The 22,810-nt window shown below is 48.3% G+C and overlaps 1 protein-coding gene across 2 annotated transcripts in view; it reads right to left on the minus strand.

Annotated features, from left to right (window-relative positions):
- Nucleotides 1-1,272: 1,272 nt before the first annotated feature.
- Nucleotides 1,273-22,810, minus strand: part of ARHGAP36 (Rho GTPase activating protein 36) — a 30,933-nt gene continuing 9,395 nt past the window's right edge. Inside the window, exons 2-12 of one of the 2 annotated variants that reach the window (XM_045797509.2) lie at nt 8,927-9,085; nt 7,666-7,731; nt 6,906-7,141; nt 6,463-6,655; nt 6,197-6,252; nt 5,816-5,966; nt 5,223-5,371; nt 4,849-5,025; nt 4,515-4,612; nt 4,272-4,378; nt 1,273-2,491 (exon numbers count right to left, since the gene is read on the minus strand). In XM_045797509.2, the coding sequence (XP_045653465.1) occupies nt 2,334-2,491; nt 4,272-4,378; nt 4,515-4,612; nt 4,849-5,025; nt 5,223-5,371; nt 5,816-5,966; nt 6,197-6,252; nt 6,463-6,655; nt 6,906-7,141; nt 7,666-7,731; nt 8,927-9,085 (1,550 nt within the window). In that variant the 3' untranslated portion in view covers nt 1,273-2,333. Of the gene's footprint in view, nt 2,492-4,271; nt 4,379-4,514; nt 4,613-4,848; nt 5,026-5,222; nt 5,372-5,815; nt 5,967-6,196; nt 6,253-6,462; nt 6,656-6,905; nt 7,142-7,665; nt 7,732-8,926; nt 9,180-22,810 lie in introns of those variants that run through there. The other variant, XM_045797507.2, reaches the window with a different exon arrangement.

The raw sequence follows: 22,810 nt of genomic DNA on the forward strand, positions 1-22,810 counted from the left end.
CCCCTTTAGAGGCCCTCCTCTTAAGCTTCATTCTTTCCCCTACATCTCCTTCATCCCTCCTTAACCATTTATTCTACTTTAACTCTTCAAATACAGTTCTTCCCCTGTCTTCCATTTTACTTTTTACTCCACTTTCCTCTTTATCTTATATCCTCCTCCCCTTTATTCCATGTCACCCCTCCCTCACCTTTATTCCCCATCACCCTTTCCTTTTATCCCATACCCCCTCCTCTTTATTCCATGTCACCTGCCCATCACCTCTGCCTCTTTATTCCCCATCACCTCTGCTTTTTATTCCCCATAAACCCCCTTTTGTCCCCATCACCTCCATCCCTTTATCTCACAATACCCTTCCCCTTCATACCCCATCACCTCCTCCTCTTTATTCCCCATCACTCTCCCTTTTATCCCATAGCCCCCTCCCCTTTATCCTATATCCCTCTTCCCCTTTATTCCATGTCACCCACCCCTCCTCTTTATTCCCCATCACCCCTGTTTTTTATTCCCCTTAACCCCCTTTTGTCCTCATCACATCCACCCCTTTATCCCACATCACCCCCTCCCCTTTATCCCACAACACCCTTCCCCTTCATACCCCATTACCTTTGCCCCTTTATTCCCCATCATCCCTACCTTTTATCCCACTTATTCTACTTTAACTCTTCCATTCTCTTTAATCAACCACAGCTCTTCCCCTGTCTTCCATTTTATGCCTTTTTGCTGCCCATCGCCCTCTTCTTCTTTATCCCATACCCCCCCTCCCCTTTATTCCATGTCACCCATCCCTCCCCTTTATTCTCCATCACCACCTGTTTATTTCCATCACCCCTGCTTTTTATCCCCCATAACCTCCCTTTATCTCCATCACATCCATCCCTTTATCCCACATCACCCTTCCCCTTCATACCCCAGCACCTCCTAATTCCCCATCACTCCTCCCCTTTTGTCCCCACCCCTTTATTCCAAATCATCCTTCCCCTTTATTCATTAACCCTCCCCTTTATTCCATGTCATCTCACCCAGCTATTTCCCCATTATCCCTCCCTTTTATTCCACATCTTCCCGTTCGCTTTATTTCATTCCTCTCCATCCCATTATTCCATGTCATCCTTTCTCCTTTATTCCTCTTCCCTACTTCTTCTCCCCCTTCAGCTCCAATCAGAGCTCTCCAACTCACCAACACAAATTTCAAGTTAAAAAACATACACACACAGTAAGCCATGAATATGCTACTGTCACAATACAGATGTTTATTAACGATTAAATGCCAGAGAAGTTTTAGCAATCACAAATCTTCGAGCTCTGTGGTTGTTACCCATTGTGTGATCAATTTCTATCCCTCAATACAATACATTCTTCATTCTATGGACCTTAGCAGTTGTTACCCATCAATATCAGCTATAATTTTGGATGTCATACATAACCCATATCTGTGTGTTACCAGAGCATGTCCCGCAAATTTGTACCGTCCTGCATAGAGGAACTACAGAGACGATAGTTAAGAACATTTGTAATCAGGTGACTTTAGCTACTTGGAACTATGTGTTTCTACCTAACTAGCTGTTTTGCTGACAACAGGATGTGAACTCCAGCTGTCTGTAAAACAGATCTAGGTAATAAAATCAAATTTTTCCTCTAACTTTTGATCCCAGAAGGCTAGTTAGGCTTACATTTGAGGCTTCCCTGTTAGTGTGACCTGAGCCAAACTGCACAGAATTTTGGGAGTGGCCACTGGATGAGCCATTGATCTAAATAATTTGGTGGGGTGGGGGGGGAATCCTGAGGTGGTGGAATTGCTGCGGGGACATGGCTATGAGTTGGTGTGACATGGTTTAGCATTAATTATTTGTCAGCTGTCAGTAGGCTGACCTAACGTCCTAGCATGCCTCTTGAGGGCCTTTCCAATTGAGCTCTCGGGAGGAGGGAAGGAAAGTCAGGAAAAACATGCAATTCCCTTTTGGGGGGAGGGAAAGCACCTCGAGATTTGTGAGCTTCTCTGGGACAAGGTATTTACCACAAATGTCACATCAATTAAAGGAAGGGCTGCAGTGTGGGAAAGCCAAGATCAGGGGCAAAAGAGAAAGGCAAGGTAGCACCAGGGAGCCTGGGCATGACACAGAAACATCTCTGCTTTTACTAGCGATAGGGACCAAACATTCCCAGTGAAGGGGCTGGCAGTATGTTTGGAATTCTCAGCCTGACCGGAGCATCAGGTGGAAATCCTTCTTACCCTCAGATCTTTACCTTCAACACTCTCCTCAATGTTTCCTGTGACATCCCAGGTCTACCCCCACCCTTTTCCCCTGTCCGGCACCTTATAGAAGGAAAAACATCTAAGGAAAGAAGTAGCCGATGCCAGTTTTGGCCTGTTTCTCCCGGGGAACACGGAGCAATGGGCGGTCTTGCTCCGGAATGGGGGGGTTACCCGCTCCTTCCTCATCGTCATGGGAACGGGCAGTGCCGGGAGGCACAGCTGGCTCCTCAGAGGAACCTGGAAAATAGTAACAATGTTAACTCCTATGTTTCTAGACTTTATACTTTGCACAGCATCCAAGGGACTAAGACCTAATTTTGCCCTTCAAATACAATACGAGGCAAGAAGTTAAGGATAGGAATGAGTATCCCCATTTGACATGTTAAGAAAACTGCAGCCTAACAGTAGAACATAGATCTCTAAATCTAAGCCCACTGTGAAAGTTTGTGGGTGTAGGGCTAAATTAGAGAAGAGAAAGAGTGAGACAGATACCCCGTGCTCAGAGCAAATGGACAATACCACTGGGAAGGCGGGGAAGAGGGAGGCCTCCTAACAACCACCACCACCCGACAACCAGCTTGACTAATTTCACTAAGCAAATGAGTAACAAAGCTGGAGCCAGAAGCTTACAGCACTTCATGGAGGGGAGAAAGCAGGTCATCAATGACTCTGGGGAGGACTTGTGGTTCATGACTTGGCCAGGCCGAGACTTGTTTTTAAGGAGGGTGGTATCTACAGAAAATGTAACATCTGCATCTTTTTTATGGATTGCCTTGGGACTCCAAACTTCTTTGGAGTCAAGATCGTTAGGCATCAGGACAGCTTCCACATTCATGATTTCTTCAAGACTGGCAGCCAGGTCTGGCTGAGGATCTGGAATTGTGCTGAGAATGGAGACTTATTCAGGCTCTGGAGCCAAACTGCTAACTTTGTCCTCTTCAAAACTGTTGGTGTGGTCTTTCTGAGAACTGGGAGTTTTGTTTTGAACTTGAGCATCCTCAGGATCTGGAACCACATTAAGAACTGAGTCTTTTTCAAGATTGAGTTTTTCTTTAGAGTTTTGGATTCCACTGACATCAGAGGCTTCTTCGTGTCCCAGGATTTCTTCAGCATCTGAGGCTTCTTCACTGTTTGGGACTCCACTCACATCTGAGGATTCTTCCTGGTCTTGAATTTCATCAAAATCAGACACATCTTCAGGGCTTGTTACCACATGGGAGAGCTGGGACCTCTTCAGGGTTGGAGTCTTCTTCAGAGACTGCAATTCCATTGACTTCTGGGGTTTCTTCGTGGTCTGGAATTGCTTTGGCATTTGAAGATTCATCATTTGGGATTTCATCAAGAGCTGGGACCTCTTCAAGATTGGGATCTTCTTCAGAATCTGGGTTTTCATCATTACCTGAAGCATCTGAGTGGTCTGGGATTTCATCAGTGTCTGGGGCTTCTTCATTGTTCAGGATTACATGGAGATAGGGAATTTCTGCGAGGTCAAGATTTTGGTTGTCTTCAAAAACTGGTCCTTCTTCAAGGTCAGGGTTTGGGTTTTCTCCAAGATTTGGGATTTCTTGCACATCTGGGGCTTCTTCAGTGTCTGGGACCATATCAAAACATGGTATTTCTTCAAAGTCTGGGATTTCAATGAGTTCAGGAACTTCATCATCAGGGTCTAGTATATCTTCAAGGGGCAGAAGATCATCAAAATTCAGGGTATCATCAACATCGTCATCATCATCGTCACCATTGTCGTTATCTTCTTCATCAAGCTCGGGGATGCCTTCGAGATGTGGGCCTTGAATCTCAAGGTCATTTGGGATCTCGAGACCTTGAACTTCCCCAAAGACTACTCCTTGATTGAGATACTCAAATACTAGCTCTTCATGAGCTGACACATCTTCCTCAGAGGACTCATCTTCCTCAAGGGGCTCGTCTTCAGCAAGGACCTGGCCTTCAGGAAGGGCCTGACCTTCACCAGGGGACTGACCTTCACCAAGGGCCTGACCTCCAGCAGGGAACTGACCTTCATCAAAGGGCTTGCTCTGAGCAAGGACAGCAGCCCGGGCTTCAGCAGAATTTTCCACTGGATCAGAAAGTAAAGCATCCTCTTCCATCTTTATTCGTGCACTCCTGGATAGGAATGAATTTGAAAAAGCAAGTCAGTTTTTATACTGAGGTTGTCGAACATGATGGTGGTCTGGGATTAGAAGCCCTCACAGGTGATGCTGCTTCAGGCCAAGCTAAAACAAACCAAGAAAACACTCACTGGATCTTCCTCAAATTCCTGCGTCTGATAAAATCCAGGGCTTCAGGACTGGATTTCCACACGCGCTTAGCAACCTGCTTCTGAATATGGGGAGGCACCTGAGGGTAAAATGAGCAATGTTAGCCTTTATTACATGACATTTTAAAATTTAGACTCATCTCTATCAGGTACCCAGGACTGAAGGCACCATGTCCAGCTAATGCAGGAGGAATTTCTGGAAGATTTGGTGGCTGCTTGCTTTGGCTACCCTCGGGGATGCATGTACGTCTCTCCCTTGCCTTGTGAATAGGAGAGAGAAAGCTGTGAAATAAGTTTGTCCAGAGGTTCCACTTACCTGGAAAAGGATATCCCAGTTATCAATCATGGCACGGACCACATTGACAGAAGCAACATAGTGATCAATCCCCAGTCTTGTCTTCCTGGACTCCCTCTTGGCAAATCTCCCCTTCTTCAGGAGAGCAGAACCAAACACCAGAGCCAAATTGGTGGAAGTCATACGGTTGCCTGAAACCTACAAAAAAGGAAAGCAGAAAGTGATCAACCCTGCGGTGCTGATGGAAATGACACAAATATAAATGACTCTTTTTGTTGTTTCCCTTTCCCACTGTGTGTCTTTGTCTCTCTCTCATATACTCCCACACATGTCCCCTACTGTTCTCATACCCTTTTCCAGAGTTTGTTTTTTTGTTTTTGTTTTGTTTTGTTTACCAATTGTCCATCAATGCCAATGGAGTCCTCGCAGTTCTCAGTGATTTTATGCAAGGCCTTCAGCAGACGCTCCAGGGTGTCACTATGGCAGGGTGGCATCAGGTAAACCAGCAGTTGCAGGGCAGAAAGCTGATCCTGTGGCTTTAGAGCTAGAAGAAGGAAAACAGGAGCTGGCTCAGGGGGCTAGCCTTGGCAGCAACCTGATACCAAGAGAGATGTGATGATGCTTGAAAACTGAGGAAGGCTATGGAGAAAGTACCCAAGCATCTTGTCTTTATTCATTCCGAAAGCATTTGGGCTCAGGAACCCTAAAAGCAAGAAAGTGCTCCCATCAAAATCAGACCCCTTCTATAGAACCTAGGTTCTTCTTTGTCCTGAGAGGGCACACACAGCTTCAAGAAGCCCTAGAGAAATTTCCAAACAATAGACTTACAATGGACTATTAAGAGATGCAAGGAAAGTAATCTAGGTAGGTGTTTTCATCTTCTGATTTTTATTCCTTCAGTTCCTTGGGGTCCTGCAGCCAGAGCTCTGTCCTGAGACCCCCATACTATTTCCTTTCCTTGCCTAAGAAGGGAGAGCAGAAGACTCACTTGCTGTCAGAAGGAAGGACATGTACAGATCATCGGGCAGCAGAGAGTCCTTCATGTCACGGAAAAACTCCTTGAGGAGTGCAGCCACATCATGCACATTCTGAGTGTCATCCAGCACGACGTCCAGACCTTGATCAAATTCTTCACGGAGCTAGGAAAAACGGAGAGAATGCATGGACCCTCTGCCCTGCCCACCACAGGCCACCTCCTGTCTCAAGCTTCAGTGGAGGGAGCTGGCAACGTGGTGTGCCTGAGGGGCTAGAAGGAAGACCTTGATTCCCCCCTACACACCAGTCATGAAACTCCTCTCAGGTCTGTGGGGAAGACCCCCCACACACACACACCCCTGCTTTTACGTAAGTATAAACATAACCAATTTACCTCACGCACTCTCTCCTCCGAGTATTCCAGGGTGAAAATCCCCACCGCGTTTAAGCCTAAAAGAAAAGACCAAGGAATGCTAGGTATCTCTGGGCCCCTTCCCCACTGCATTTCCCTTCTCCCCAGCTGAATCCCAACCCCAATTGGCAGAGGAATGCTCCCATTTTCGAACCTTGAACTATTTTCTCTCCCCATTTCTAGAACACCATTCTTTCCCTTTAATTGCCTCCTACCTTGATTTAACCATCATTTTCAGGGCCACTTACCATGTTTTTCAATGAAGCTGCAGCAAGCCTCAACGACCTGAGGGATTTGTTTAGCAATCGGATTGAGGCTCATCTTCCTTTTGGATCCCAGAAGTCGCTGGCCAATTGGAAAGGAAATCTTGGAAAGTTGCAGGGTCTGCAGCAGCAGGGCCCCATCCTCCAGTTCTGCCAGGCTGTCCACAGATACTGCACCCTGTGGAGAAACCCAAACTATCTTAAAAATGGGGTGGGTAGGAGGGTCCCTTCAGACCTTCCTGGGGATTGTGTCATATTCATAACAGGGGACATTCTGTCCGTGGCAAGCCAATTACACCCCTCCAACCTGTTCTGTTCACCTCCCCCTTCCTCTGAGGACACAGGCCTTGACCCTTCCGCCCCCCCACCCCATCCCTGGATGCCTCAGGAAACGCCACTGCCTGAACCTAGAGAGTTGTTTAACTCACTCGACGCCCACGGCGAGTAAACTCCCGAGGCAAGGAGGGCTCATCCCGCCTGCGACTGAAAAAGCGCCTGATGCGGCCAAACAGCCTTTGCACCACGTTTCCCCGACGACGGCCCGACGCCTGACCAGTGGATTCTTCAATCTGCATCGCTGCTGTTAGTTCAAGATGCTTGCGGCGGGTAAGCTCGTTCACCAGCACCTCTTCCAGACGAATGCCAAATGTCTTGAGTGATACGGCTGGGGAGCCAGGGAGAGAAAGAATGAGAAACGTCAACGCTCCGCGGCACTTAAATCAGGAGGAACTGCAGGGCCTGTGGCACTCCTCTCAGCAACCGCCCGCAGCCAACCCCACCCCTCCAGACCCGCAGCGCCCCTCCCCAGGGAGTGAGCCGAAAAGACCCTGCAGTGGTTTGGCGGAAGGATTCAGCTCCAATCAAACAACCCTGACGGAACTCAAGGTCCATGCCTTAAGTCCTGCCAGGGGGTGATAGCCTCCAAGCAATGAGGGCAGTTTCTTCTGGGCGATCCGTCTGGGGTGGGTGCACCGAGAAGGCTTAGGCAGATCAGCTGGGACCGCCCCGTGCCTGCAGCTAGTGCGCCATTTCCTGAAATCATCCTCTATGGGGTTGCGGGGGGGGGGGGGGTGCCCCCAGAAGCGGTGAGCACTGCCCAGCCTCCAGTAGCCAGGGACACAATACAAGGGGGTGGGGGGTTGGCAGCATCCCATTTAGCTCCTAAGAAAAGTTAAGAGAGCCCCTCACCCCTCTGCTGTCCTCTCAGAATCAGAAACCACTTCTCAAAGGTGTTTGGACGGTCAATAGGTAGAGCTACAGGAAGAGAAAAAGAAAAGACACGCACACTCACACAAAAAGGATTTAATAAATGTCGAAAATACTGCAATGTATTGATCCACAGGGAGGGGAGTGGCAAACAGCCCGGTGCAGCGTGTTGAAAGTGTTGTGCTTTCTCCCAACCTCAGTTTCCCCGTTTGACAATGGGACCAAGCCTATTTACCACACCTGAGACTCGAAGAATTTAACCAGATCAGACGGTTGGAGGCGCCGCGTGCGCACCGCACACGGTGTCACACGCGGCAGTAGCTCCACACAAGGCTTCAAGCTTCAGTTGCCGGCTCTGAGGCGCCGGAACAGTGCAACAGGCTAGGGGAGGGGCTCCGCCTGCGGCGCGGCGGCAAATAGGGGTCGCCAAGTTCCTGCGGGCTCGCACGAGCCCAGGCTGCCGTCGGCTCCCCGCGCCAAGGCCGAGAAGCGGCGACTTGCGCGGTCCCAGGGCTCAGACCCCCGCAGCGGGGTCTTCTCGACTCTCCTGCGGCGCCCTCAGGCCGCTCGCGCTGCGCGCGCCTGGTGAACCCACCGCCCCCCGCATTTTTCACTGCCGCAGGGGCGCCCCTCGGCCCGCGCGCCCCCTCCCGCCTCCCCTGGGCTGCCGAGTCCGCCCGCACCCCCGGCATCCTGCACGCTCGGACCCCATCCAGGGTTTTGTCCCTCTCGCTCACCCGCAGCTGGCTGAGGTGGGCAGCGCTCGCAGCGCACCTCCCGCCAGTGCTCCCGCGCACACAGCCCTCCCGCTCTGAGCCCAGATTGGCGCGTCTCTCCCACTGTCTCGCTATCTCCCTGGACTCGCCGTCTCTCGAGCGCGTTGTCTCTGTGCGTACCGGCCCTTTCTCAGAGTGTCCCTCTTCGCCTCTGCCTCGCTCTGGCTCGTTCGCGCAACGCACCTGGTGCGTCAGTCTCTTCACCTGCCCTCTGTCCACCTGTCTGTCCCTGCCCACCCGCCTGCTTGTCTGACCGCCCCTCAAGCCCCCCAGGCTTCGACCCAACTCAACTAATCTTGGTCTCCCCCACAATTCAAACACCCTTCAACTCCCACTTCCTCAGTGGTCCCGGCGCCTGGCGACCCAAGGGGGAGCCCCTCCCACCCTCCTGGACCCCCGACTCAGCGCGTCCCGACCGGGGGTCCGTTCGCCCGAAGACGGGGACGCCACGCTCCTGGCCGGCTCACCTCTGTCAGGTTTGAATTCAGAGAGGAAATGTCTGGCCACGAGTTCGTGGTAAGCAGTCTCTTGCAGCTTCAGACGCTCCAGCTCGGACAGACTGTGTATTGATATCATCTTCGTCCTGCGGTCCGGATTGTGTCCTGGGGCTCCTCCCAGGACGTTCACTAAAAAAATGAAGGCGGACAGTAACAGCAAAGGGGGCATGATTCTGGGGCACAGTGTCCTTGCTGCCTTCAGAAAAGGATTGCAGCCACCCATTCTGGAATCGAATGATTATCAAGGCTGCATCATCCAATTGTCACTGGACCTGGTGGAAGGAGCTATGGGGGGTAGGGAGGGTGGCAAAAGGGGAGGGAAAACTGGGAGGCGGCTTCACCCTCAAGCAGAGATGCCTCTGGTAGCGTATTAAAAAAAAAAAAAACTTAAAAAAATCAGCCGTGAACCGACAGTCCAGAAAAGAGAAAACCCAGTTAGGAAGGGGGGGGGGAGGACAGAAATCAAAAAAAGAAAGAAAAGGAAAAAAAGAAAAAAGAAAAAATAAGGAAAAAAAGATTAAAAAGAAAATCAACCAACCTTATTCACAATTTTAAAATGTACACTGAGACAAGAATAAGGTAATATTGTGCATCAGTTAATTAGAATAGTGATGGAGTTCATTTTTATTTTTCAATGATACTACTCTATGCTGTCCAGTTTGGATGAAATGGGCACATCCATCTAGGTTAGGAACACCGAAAATTTGTACAACTCTTCCAGAAAGCAAACTGGACACATAAGTACGGAGCCAAATATCATCCCCAGGCCCTTTGACCCAGTAATTCCCTTCTAGGAATCTATCCTAATGAAATCTTCCTCTGGACAGGAAAAACCATATGTACATGAGCCATAACAGGAAAACATGTAAGGGGAAAAAGCTAGCCCAGCAACAAGACTATTATATAAATTATGGAATGACCACAGTCTAGGAAATTATGTAATCATTAAAGTGATATTTACAAAGAGCTTTTAAACAGCAAATACAAAATATAGAATTGTATTAATTATGATTACAACCATGTGAAGAAAAAATGCTTAAAAATAAAAGACTGAAAGAAATGCACCCCAATATGAACAGCATCTGTATTAAGTGGTAGGATTTTGTTGCCTTTTGCCTTTTCTCTATTTACCAAAAACTGTGCAACTTGATTAAATGATTTTTGTTCATGAAAAAAACACCAGTTTGTACCAAAACAAACAAACATCATTTTGAAGACATTTATAGTAAGACTCCATGCTACAGGATTGGTGATCAGAGTGAAGTTTGACTTAGTGTACTGGCAAACCTGTTTTATATGTTTCTTCTCCATGGTACCCACTATCTCACTGCTCCCGGGCTACACAGGGTCCCCCAGTGGGGATCTCCCTGGACCCCACACAGCATTCTTTCCTGCACATCCTGACCTCTATTACTCATTTGTTCTTCCATTCTTTCATTTTTTAAAAATCTATATGAACTGCCCACCTTGTGCCAGGCACTAAAGATTCAAATATAGCAAGATAATACTACTCTTCTCATAAAGGATCTAACAGTGCCATGAAGGAGATACACAGGGTGGCAACAATTTACAAAACCTTGTGGTAAGTCAATGGCCAAGATATAAACAAAATACTATGAGAGCAGAAAGGAGGAAACATCTAAATCTGCCTGGAGATAGGGAATGGGGAAACGTCCAGAAAGAGAACAGCTTGTGCAAAGGCAGAGAGATGGGAGAGAGGTTGTTATATTCTTGAAGCTGTCTAAAGGGGATGGAAGGAGATAAATCTGCATAGGCAGGGATGAGCTCAGGAATGGCCCTGTAAGCCGTGTTATGGAGCTGGACCTTCTCCTGAAGGCAGTAGGGAACTACTGCAGGGCTTTCAGCAGGTAGTGACAGAGTCAGAGCTGCAGTTGGAAAAAGCACAGGGAACAGTGAAAAGCCTGGTTTGGGTAGAGAGTCTGAAGTAAGTAGATCAGCCAAGAGGCAAAGAGATGCTGATACAAGCCAGTGTCACTGGGGCTGGGTCAGGGGATGGATTTTATGGGTAGAATTGATGGAATTTAGGGGAATTGTAATAAAAAGGAAAGAATTTAGGACAGCTCCAAAGGTTATGGTTTGGGTGAATGAGTGGATGCTGGTTCTTAAGAGAGAAAATAATTTGGGGGAACTAAACCTTTTGACAAGAAGGGAAGTGGTCACATGCCTTTTTTTCCCTGAGCTCCCCTTTGCTGGGGAGTTTTATGGTAATATTCTATTTATTATAATTGAGTTGGGGAGGGGCTTAAATTCCAAAGATCAGGTAATGTGACTTTAACAGAGGAAAAGTAGGTAGGAGTCTATCATTCAAAAATCTAATAAATGAGCTCTGTCCAAAACAAACACACAAACAAACCCACAGACCCACAAAATCCCACCCCTCTTTTGTTTCCAAAATTCTCTTTTGCCCACTTTCCTTAATAGCCAAAGTCATGCATGTCAATAATAAATTCCTGCCAGATAACTGAAGTCCAGTATGAGAAAAGACGAGGGGTCTTTCTATGGCTTCGGAACTGAGCTAGGAGGAAAACCCTTAGCATGGATCTTGTTAAAGCTACTTCAACTGCAAAACACCAACCCCTGGACTCAAGGTGAATGCCTAAGCCCAACCACCAAACTGCATCCACAAAAATGATCATTTTAAAGAAAGATACATGCACAGCACCCACCTCTGTCCCAGACTAATTCTCTAGCAAGCCCCCATTCACAATAGCAGGTCCCAGAACCTACTAGCTCAGGGTCTCATCCTGACACATACAACCTAGCTCTGGCTGAATTTTTCTGACATTACTTCCCCTTTCCCCCCTTTCTCTCCTTTCCCCCCGTTCTCCCTTTTTCCCCCTCTTTCCCCTTGCCCCAATTCAGACATTTTTTTGGTACCTGCTTTGGAGCTGCAGCTAGTTCTTCCAAGGCTTCCCAGATCTGGTCATCCAAAGAGTAGGCTGGATCTTTAGCCCAAAAATCAAGATGAAAATCAATCCCTCTTTCCCCCCAAAATAAGGTAAGAACAAACAAGAAAACCTCAAAACAACACCAGCCAAACGAGAGAGAGAGAGAGAGAGAGAGAGAGAGAGAGGGAGAGAAAGAGAGAGAGGGAGAGAGAGGGAAAAGCCTTTGAGAGATGAGTCAGCCTCGATGCTTACAATTACGAAGGAAATCAAAGGCCTTAGAATAAACCGTTTGTCATTGCCTCCTGCTCAAAGATAGAGGGCTAAACTTAAGAGCAATCATATGCTGCAGTTGTGCCAGTAAAATTGACACTGTCTTGCTTGCCTTCAAGTGTCTCAAGGCACCAGGAGAATAAGCAGAGTTAGGGAGGCCAGTGTGCCCAGACAGGAAGCTAATGGAAAGGGTGGAGAGGGGGGACAAGTAAGCAGGCTTCAACACCACCAAGACAGAGAGGCATGTAGCAGGTTCTTGAGATCTGAATACTTGTCCTCAGGCCTGGTTTTCCAAGCTCCTCACAGGGAACAAGGTGCCAAGAGACCTCTGTGTCTCCAAAGTGCCTTCCCCTTCCCCCTTCAGCATGCCATGGGGCTGGCCTGAAGTGACCATGATATCAAAAAATACAGAAGGAAGGAGAAAGTGGGGTCTCTCAGTTTCAGCCTAAAATTCAAGACATTTGCAAAAACAATATCCTTAGACAAATATCTGTAGTGGCTCATGGAGTTAGAGCTAAGTAGAACTAAGTGCAAAGCAGAGCTTTACAATTTCTTAGCTGTGTGACCATAGGAAAATTAGTTGAATTCTCTGAGCCTCAGTGGCTTCCTCTATAAAATGGGGAAATGATACAATACCCATTTCAGCAGTTGTGTGAGAATTAAATGAGTAATGTTTGTGTGATACTTAGCACTGGTTTTAAAAAACACATTGATCTTGAAGGTTCTTCGCAACAGGCGTGATTTTACCAGAAAATATCAGGTTTCAAAATTACATAAAATTAAAATAGGTAAAGAGATCTCAGGAGACTGTTGGGAAGATCTTTCTTCTTCAATCTCCAATGGCATCAGGGGCAAGTCTTTTAAAAATCCCATCCCACAAAATTAAGAAAAACTAACTTCATAGGTCCATATTTCAAACGCTATTATTCAGGTTAATAAATATGCTTATATGCCTCAAAATTTATTTTTCTTTCAAACCATCCAATTTTACATTGTCATTGGCAAAAGAAAGTGTAATTGTATTTAGATACGTTAAGGGGTTAGGATATTAGCAGATGCCAAAAGAGAGAGTTTGAACAAAGAGCAGAGGGACACCCAGAGCAAGTCTCCAATGATACAAAAAGGGGAAACACATATAAGTGGCATCAAGCTTGTTCCTCACATCCTCCCGAAATGCATGGCACAGATGGAGAAACAAATTAACGTCAGAAAGGTCACCCGCTTTGACATTGTGAGGACAGAAATGCTTTCAGTGAGGCATAAACCCACAGCCCTCACATTTTGGAAGACTAATTTACTCCATTGCCCCCATAAAATAGTTTGGGATGGAGCAGGGCTCACTAGTAAACACCTATGAGAATAAAAGTAAGGACTGCATTGATGCCATCATTCGAATCCTTATAAACTAGGCACTTTATGACAACATCAGAATTTTGCTCCAAGCCTCTGATTGCTCCTCAGAGTTTGAGGAATTGATAGTGGATGAGGCAGGCATGGTGTCTAGGTTATTTAAATGTCTACAGGCAGTGACAATGGATAAAGACATCCCCATTAATATATCACAACATGGGAAAGAGACACAGGTCTCTAGATGAAAACATCTGGGCACCAGTTTGGTCTGCTGGCACAATAGCTCATCCATCCCTGAGTATTAATGAGTTAGCCTTTAAGCTGTTACCCTGTAACCTCCATTTCAGCAAAGGCTGCAGTCGTGATGAACAAAATGGCTCATTTTATCCTATGCAGTGATGGTGCCCCAAGATAATTAAATTTGGGAACAGTATTCTTCAATACGTGAAGTCAGCCCAACATGCCATAGCTGAAACTCATAAACTGGAGGTAGTACTGTTAAAATATATTGAGAAAAGCTCTGGCTTCAGAAAAAAAAAGAATGTTTCAGTAACTGCTTAGTGTATTAGAATGGATCAGAGAGAGAAGGGACCTTAGCCATCACCTAGTCCAAAGCTTCCATTACACACTTCAGAAAACTGAGGCTCAGAGAGGGGTAGGGGTTTGCCCAAAGCCACACAGCAATTTGACAGCAGAATCTAGACAAGAACCCAGTTCTTCTTAATCCTAGGGCTCTTTCCACTGCCCCATCCACCTCTACTCTTAATAGCTGCCAAATAATGCATAGCTAACTACCGAAATCAAAAGAATGGGCACATAATCAAAATTTGATTCCATAAGCCAGGGGAGGTCACATCTGAAGGCAGACAACCACCATGAATTACAGTCTCGTTGTAAAATAAGTACAGTCGTCATTCTATAGAATGTGGGATGCCCTTTTTTTAAATGTTATTGACTAAAGAAACAGCGGGAGCCCAGGATGGTGAAAAACAATCTTTATGTCACAAACATCCCAAAGGATAGTGTAAACAAGGTGATGTGACACCATATACAAGGAGCTATAGATATTCTCACTATTATCTGCGGGATGTGTCAGAGTGCACAATAGTGCTGGCATCACAAGGCATGTCACCGTTTATCTGTTTTCCCCTTTTGGTTGCTGCTTCTATTATGTCGTGGCCAAAAAAGTAAAATATAAGATGTTCCATCAATACGAGGTAACCTGTTTTTAAATGCTTAATTTGTCTTGTGCTTCTCATTTACTCAAAAGCTTTCAAAATGCCCATTATCTCTAGGCCCTAGCACACAGTAGGTGTGCAATACGTGTTCCTTAGGTGAATCATAGGAGTATAACCTTTGAGGGTTTTGAGGGAACATAAAGGTCTTGTAATTAAAACAGAAACAGCTATTCGTGATTCATGGATAAATGAATCATGCTATTTTATTCTTACAACAACCTCTGGGAAGGAGGGAGGTGGGGTATTATGTTTCCCCATTTTACAGACAACAACAAACTAGGGCTCAGGAGAGGTTGTGGCTTACCTGGGTTGCACAAAAAGGCCATGGAGGACTCTGATCTGGGAACCAGCTGTCCCTACCTATCCTCAGGCCAGGCCTTGCCTTTCCCACCAAATCATGGTATTTCTTGGTTGTTCATCTCCTGCCCAGAACTGGGACAGTCTGAACAGTGACTACATTCTTTCTTGGAAGGCAGCTGGATTTCTGAGGTCTTACTTACACACATTATTCTTGGGACACAGGAATAGAGGTAGATTAGATAGATCAATTGATCAATTGACCATTGGCTATGATAAGTAAATAAGATGATGATGATGATTGAGACAGAGAGAGAGAGAGCTGGCTCAGAAAAAGACTATTATGAAAGATAGAGGAGAGGAGTAGATAGAGGAAAAAGGCACGAAAAGCCCTGTGTGTTCTTCTCACCACATCCCTCACCCTGGACTACCCCAAGTTGACAGGGTGCTCTCCTGGAAAGGTCCTGAGATATGGACTGGAACTTGGGTTCAAATTCCAGCCTCGACACATGTATGTTCACACACTCACCAACCAAGTGACCTGTAGCAAATTATCTCACGTTTCTAAGCCTCAAGTTCCATCACCTTACAAAATAAAAATCATGATACCTATTAGGTGTGGCTGTGGTAAAGATTAAATAAAAGACAGGGCAGAATGAAATAATCCTCTAAAGGGCACAGTGCTGTACCACTGTGAGGAATTGCCCCCAAAATATCTGAACGTGAAATCTGAGAGGAAGACTGAGCGGATGTGCTATTATCTGGAATAAGGCAGACAGCGTCTCCCCTGAAGAGTGCCCTCCCACCATCCTTTGAAGGCAAAAATGGGTACTCACCCCCAGTCAGCAGGAAACACACTTTCAGGGCTGATGAGTTAAACTGTTTCTTCACTGTGTCTTTCAGTGATTAGAAATGCAAGACAACTAACTGTGTGTGAAGGGGGGACAGGGGTCAGTCTAGGCTATGAAATGTAGGCAAAAATGAACTGGCCCACAAAAGGGATTTAGTCCCCACCTTTGACTTCCACACGACAGTGTGCAGGCCATCCACACTAAGGATGGGGGAGGAAAGTGAGGAGCCATCTGGAGTGGAAAGCCCCAGTTTCTGCCCTTGGTATCTTGCGGCCTAGTTGGAGGTCACATAAATGTCAAGAGCCTGAAGGCCTGTCAAGAAAGGCCCATGGGTCTAATATCATTCTTCCCTGCACTAATTTAAATACATTTCATCTCCTTTTTTCCTTTAAGGAATATTAGGAATTGACTATTTTCTCAGGTCCACTAGCACTAGGAAGACCCTCACTCAGCTGTAGGTTTTCGGTAAACTCTGATTCATTTTTCCCATCTTCTCAACTCCCCCTTTCAAACACATGCATTCACTCTCATAGACATCCATGCACACACACATCCTCAAGATCTTTCACATATGTATTTTTTGACACACACACACACACACACACACACACACACACACACACACAGAGAATGTATTCACTACAACAGAGAGAAGGAGAGAAACAAGACTCTACCATCAAGTATTTGTACCTGCAGACCACAGCTGGGGCTTCTACAGAGTGGACATGAGACAGGAAAGACCAATGGAGACACTCCCCCAAACTATCCGGATGGACAGACCCCTAGGAAGGAAACCTCTAGAATAAAGTTCTCAGAATCTGTGCTGAGAGCTACCTCTTCCCCATCTTTGTTTCCCCACCTCCACCTGCTTCTCTTCTCCTTTGATTGTATCTTCCCCCCAACAAGCATCCGATTTGCTGCCAGTTTTCTTTTTCAAAATCTGGTCTGATTGGTGTCATAGAGAATTGGGGCTGTGGGAGATGTTTTCCCCAGTAGTTGTCATGTTAAGAATGGTATTTTAAAACTACATTAAAATAACCATATTTTTAAAAATATCAATGTCTAACTACCTATATACCCCCTGTTTAAAATCAGACCACCATCTCAGCTATGATGCAGCGAAAAAAAACCCTGGACCGGGAATCAGGAGGCCTACCCAGTTACTAAGCAGCTGAGTGGCCTTGGGAAAGTCGGTGAGCATCTCCAAGCCGGAACACAACTGGGGTAATTTGTTATCATCTTGTTTATCTAAGAGCGCGGCAGAATCACAGCTCTCAAGTCTGCAGAGTCATTGATACTTCCACAGGACTTCGCCAACTCCAGCATACCGGCCACACTGCGGCTGTCCACAGCTGGGAAAAAAGAGCGCCCCTCGCCCCTCCGCAGGCCTAAGGGCTCCAGAGAGCAGAGGGGTCTAAGCGGGTCTCTCTGTCTCTCCCTCCTTGAACCTCAGCGCTGCTGTCAGCCCTCGACACAACTCCAACCCACCCCACAGCTAGGTGAGGGCGGAGGGAGGTGGAGGGGGCAGGGCCGAGAGCCCGCCGGGGGCGGACTTTGCGCCCTCTGCCTCGGAGGCTGGTTCTGGGCCTCCGGCTGCCACCGCGCCCCCGAGCGCGGCCTTCTGGCTGGGGTGCGCCACGCGCGTCCCGCCCCGGTGTGGCTCGAGAGAGCGCAGAAGCTGCAAAGTTAAACAAAGCCCCGCGGCGCGCAAAAACCCCTCTCAGCTCCCACTCCCTGCCGAGGATGTGAAAAATTAAATCTTGCTCGCGAGCTGCAGGTTTGAACATTGGACGCGAAAACCTGGAACTTGTGCAGCACTCGGCGGGCTTCCTCTCCCTCCCTCACGTCGGGTCCTCCCTTGGAGGGGCCGTCACCTCCCACTCTAGCCCCTCAGTGGGCTGCACTCATGCCCCTGGAGCCGTGCCCCTGCACTACCTCTTGGCGACTCTCCTGGTCCGGCCAGGGAATAAGTGGCTGTGAGACCCGCTGGTCAGTCGTGCGGCGGCCACCGCCCGTCCTGGGACAAGCTGCAGGCTCAGCGAGCGCTTAGCTTGCTCTGCCGCTCAGATTCCCCCACTCTCTGTAAAGCCTTCCCTGGCGGGGCAGGGGCTGATTCATAGCAATCTTGCATGCAGCAGCCAGCTGAGTGCCTTACGCATACCTGTTTGCTAAATTCCCTGGGCTACTCCCACTGTTTCTCGCTGTACCCCACAAGTCTTCTCTTCCTTTATTCAAAGCTAATCTCTCCTTCAAGATTCAGCCCCAGGGTCCCTTCCTCTGAGCGCTCCAGATTACCCCTCCCGTGGCCATGCCACACAATCTCACATTACAGGCGAAGGAAAGGCAGAAGCGGAGGTTTAGATGGCTAAGAAACTTACCAAAGGACACAGAGATAGTGGCAGAGTCAAGAGGAAGACCCAGAACTCCTGGATTGAAGCTCAGCGTGCTTTTTGCTGCCCTTCATTGCTTCTCCTCTGCCCTGGTTTGTATGGCACTGGAGGGCAGGGAACATCTCTTGTTGGCCCTTTGCACACAGGGACTGCACCAGCAATAACCCCCTCCCCTCTCTGCCTCATGCTTCTGGCTCCTTGTTTCCCACCTTGTCCAGGGCCTCTGCTCTTGCACACTCAGAGACAAAAAGGTCATTTTGTTCAAAGTCCAGTGCAAGAGCAAACAGAACCTGACTTCACAAAGTCCTCTACCCACCTGGATGAGAATGGTCTCAGTAACCTACCCCCCTACCACACAACACACACACAAAACTATCACCTTCATCTTTCTTTTTGTACCTTCTTGGCACCTTGCGAAATCAGAAGGCACTCACACCCGCCCAAACAATCTTACCTTCTAATACCCCTTCCAAAAATTGCTGCCCTTCCAATCTGCAGCCCAGCACTGACACGTACAAATCACTGTTCAGCCAAGCAAAAATATATTATTCACAAATACTAAATATTCTCATCTGATGCAACAAGGGTAATACAGGGTTATAAATGCAAGCTCTCAAGTGGGGAGAATCTCAAATATGCAATTACACCTCCTCCCAATTGGGTTTTCTCCTCTCCTGGACAAAGTAAATGGACAAAATGAGGGTGTTGTTGATGCAGAGGGACAGGAATGGAAAAAGAAAGAGGAGAGTCAAGAATGCCAGAGACTATGGGTGACCCTGGCAAGAGGGAAGGAGCAAGAAGCAGAGCCTGAGAAAAGGAGAGAAGGAATGAAAGGGAGGGGAGAGGAAGGTGGGCAGATGCTGACTCCAGGTGTACACAGATACTGGGGCAGCCCAGGCAGACATGGACTGACCCCCCCAAAGGCTCAGGGAGGTGACTTTCAGGGACCTGGATTGGAAATGAGATCCGGAAGCCCCGTGGCAAGTCTCTCTTATCCCCTAGCAAAGGGAGAGAGCTTCTGGCTCCAGCAGCAGCATGGGTGGCGCTCTTTGCACTTGAAGTACCATCTCACCTCCATCAGGACCAGGAAGATGCTTCCTCCTCCCTCTCAACCCTCCTCCCACAGTAATCCAATAAATCTTACCCAACACAGAAATGTAATTTGAATGCTCAGGGCAGTTTTCTTTTCCATTGAAGAAGAGGATCTCTCCCTCTCCTCCTGCTGAAAATGGGCTGGGTGCTGCCCCTCTATACATTCTAGAGCAGCAGATCAGGAGAGGGGGAGAAAGGGAGGGAGCGGCAGTTTGAAGCTAGTCCAAATTGTCCCTGGCATCTCTCTCTCTCTCTCTCTCTCCCCCTGTTGGATTTTTCTGCAGCCCCTCCTTCTGGCCCTGGCAGCTCTGCTCCCCCTTCCTCACTGCAGCTTCCTGAGCCGCTTCCCCCACCTTTCTGATATGGAACTGATATTGGGGTGCTTCTTTCTGTTGATGCTTGCTTTCTAATGTGGGGTCTTAGACTGATACACCAGGGAAAGATTTTAGTTGGGAGTGGGTGGGTGTCACAGAAGATGAAAAGAGAAACCCATTCAGGTAACCAACTGCCTTGCTAGGAAAGCAACACGGGTCAGTATCGGGGCCAGTTGGGAGACATGATTTGAACCTGAGTGCATAGGGAGCCAATTTAAGCAGAAGAGTGGCAGGTTGTTGGCTTGGGTTACAGTGATCGCCTTGGTAACATAAATACATAAATACTGCACGATACATTAGTGAAAAGGTAGATCACTGAAGATCACTTGGTCTTGGTTTTCTCAACTGCAAAATAGGGGAGGAAATGCTCACCCTATAGCACCATGAAGAGCCTGTGAAATAACATCAGTAAAGTACTTAGCACATGGCCTGGCACAGAGCCCCCTGCGCCCTGAACTTCCTTCTGGTGTTGGCCACAAAGGGGAAAAGAGTTTTCCCAAGGTCACATAGCAAGTAGCAGAGTCAGGATTGGAACCCAGGTATCCCAAACACCCCCCTCAAGAAGGGTGCTTTCCACTTCACTTCCTCCTCTAAGAAGGCATTCAGGTCTATCCTCGGACCGGACAGGGCTGGAGCGGAAGTGGGGAGGTGGGTGAGGAGCTGAGTCTATGCACCTCTATCTGAGACTCTATCACTTAGCACCAGCCCCAAGGGCTCAGGCTTCTGCTTCATCCCCCCGCTTATCATCACTCAGGTAATCTCCCCATGCCATCTTGGACTGATTCATTGCCACTTTAGTGCCACCTCTGCTGCTCAACTCTGAGACAGTGACTCACCCTCTAGCTGGCCAGGGCCTCTGCCCTCCAGGAAAGAGGCTTTCTTCTTAATTGACTGCAGAAGCCTCAGCCGCAGTGGAACAACGCCCTTCCAGGCAGGCTTAGAGATGGAGGGATTTGAGGAGGAAAGGAATAGCCTCCTACCCCAGAGCCTTCATCCCCTTCATCCCCACAGTGCCTGGGCTGCCTCTACTAGAGTCCTCTCTCTGGATTCCTTACAATGACTCCTTTGGTGCCCTCAAGTCTCAGCGTTTCCAAAAGATTTTACCCAGGACATGTCTATGCCGCATGGATACAGTCACAGTGCTGTGTCTGGCACTGTGCTAGGCACCCGCAAGACATAAAGTAAGAGGAGATGTCCCTGGCACCCAATGAGTGTTCAGGACAAATTTTTAAAAAAGATTAATGTGGCAACTTGGAAAGGAGGAGAAGAACACAGGCAGAAATAAAATAGGAAGTACCTGTGACAAGTGGAAGTGATGGACAGAAGGGCCTCACTGCAGCCCCAAGGACTGGGGCTGTGACCTGGAACGTCTCGTGACTATCAAGTGGCATCACTAAAATCACTGGTGCAAGCATTTCCCTTTAACACAGAACATCGCTTAAGTAATTGAACGCAAAAGGAACCCCTGTCCGTCCTGTCCTCTGCCTTTCTGGCCTGGCTTGGGGGCCTCATCTGGTGGCCATATATCCCTCCCTCTCATTCCCCGGTGCCCCAAAAGTTAAAATCTTTAGCTTTGATTAGGGTTGGGGAGAGGAGGGGGGACTGGAAAGGAACGGAGGTCTTCCACATCTTAATTGAAATAAGCACTTTGCATGTGTTTCCTCCTTCCAACATCACAACCACTCCGCCGACCTAAGTCAGTGACTTGCTGAGCTAGTCAGCTACGAAGCGGCAGAGCTGGGATTCGAACTCTAAGGACTCAGAAGCCTCTGGCACCGCACTTTACACAATGCGCCGCAGGGGGCAGATGTTCTCTTCCTCCACCTCTCCTACACCGGCTGTCCATCTCAACGGAAAGGCGGAAAGCAGGCGACGGGAGCCAGATGGTTATCTGGCCGAGGAGCCTTCTGGAGTGACCCCTGTATCCTGTACCCTGTGCCTCAGAGTTTCCTGCGAGGGGTACCTCGCCAGGAGTGCAAAGCACCTTTGGCGACTCTATCGCCCCCTGCCGCCGGTGGCTCCCTGGCCTAGGCTGCTGTTCTCAGGAGGACTTGTGCGCTAAGAAAACAAAAAAACAAAAAAAACTCACCGGTTGCCCAAGAGCTGTCACAGGCTGGTGCGGGCTGCAGAAAGCTCTACCAGATTTGGTGACATAAGCCGGAGGGAGGAACATTTATGATGCCCTACTATGTGTCCAGCGCGGGGTCAGTGATGTTTACGCAGAAAATTAGTTGCCTTGCAAAATAGTGAGTTCTCCAAGAGAAGTCTTCAAGCTAGGTTAGGACAGGTTTCGCAAAAAGCTTCTCTGTAGATCTAAACTCCTGACTTCTTGAAACCAATAAAGCCCTCCACCCCTAACAGTTGCCCACTCTTAGGGAGGGAAGGAAAAAGCACGCCCTGGGGGGCAAAGGTCAAGGCAGTGTCGGGGTCTGGGGGAGGGTGCAGGAGGAGGAGCCTCCCGGGGGTCGATAATACGCGGAAGCAGGGTCCCCGCTGAGCCTTTGCGCTCGCCACCAGCTGTCAGATTCCCCCACTTTCCAATTTTCCTGGGTTGCAGCTGGATCCATCCCGCCTGGACCCAACTCAATACCTTTGCTTGGGACAGGGGAACAGGCGCGTTAAGGGGGCAATACCTCAGGTCAAAGGGAAAATAGCGTCTGTGCCTGCACCGCCTCGCCGGCCCATCCCCCCCTCCTTCCTTCCCCTCCTCCCCTCCTCGCCCCCTTCTCTTCCGCCTGGAGGGAAGGAGGGGGCGGGCTGTGCGTGTATGTATGTATGCATGTACGCGTGTGTGCGCGCGCGCGCGCGCGCGGGTGCGGTTTGTCTGTGTGTGCGTTCGGCGTGTGGCTGGATGTGAGGGGTGTGTGTGCGGCGCACGTTTTAGCCCGAGTGCTTGGTGTGGAGTGTATTTGGTTTGCGCTCAGACATGGAGCGTGTGTTTTGTGCGGTGTTTGTGTGTGCACGCTTGTAGGTAGTACCTTTCTGCCCGATGAGATTATAGTGTGACTGTGGGTGCGAGCTGGATGTGGATGTTTTCAATGTATGGTTTCTTTCGGGGTTTGGGGTCGTGCTGTGGTGAGTGT

The sequence above is a fragment of the Ursus americanus genome, chromosome X (genome assembly GCF_024610735.1).
Source record: "Ursus americanus isolate L20-20 chromosome X, mUrsAme1.1.p, whole genome shotgun sequence".
NCBI classification, from domain to species: domain Eukaryota; kingdom Metazoa; phylum Chordata; class Mammalia; order Carnivora; family Ursidae; genus Ursus; species Ursus americanus.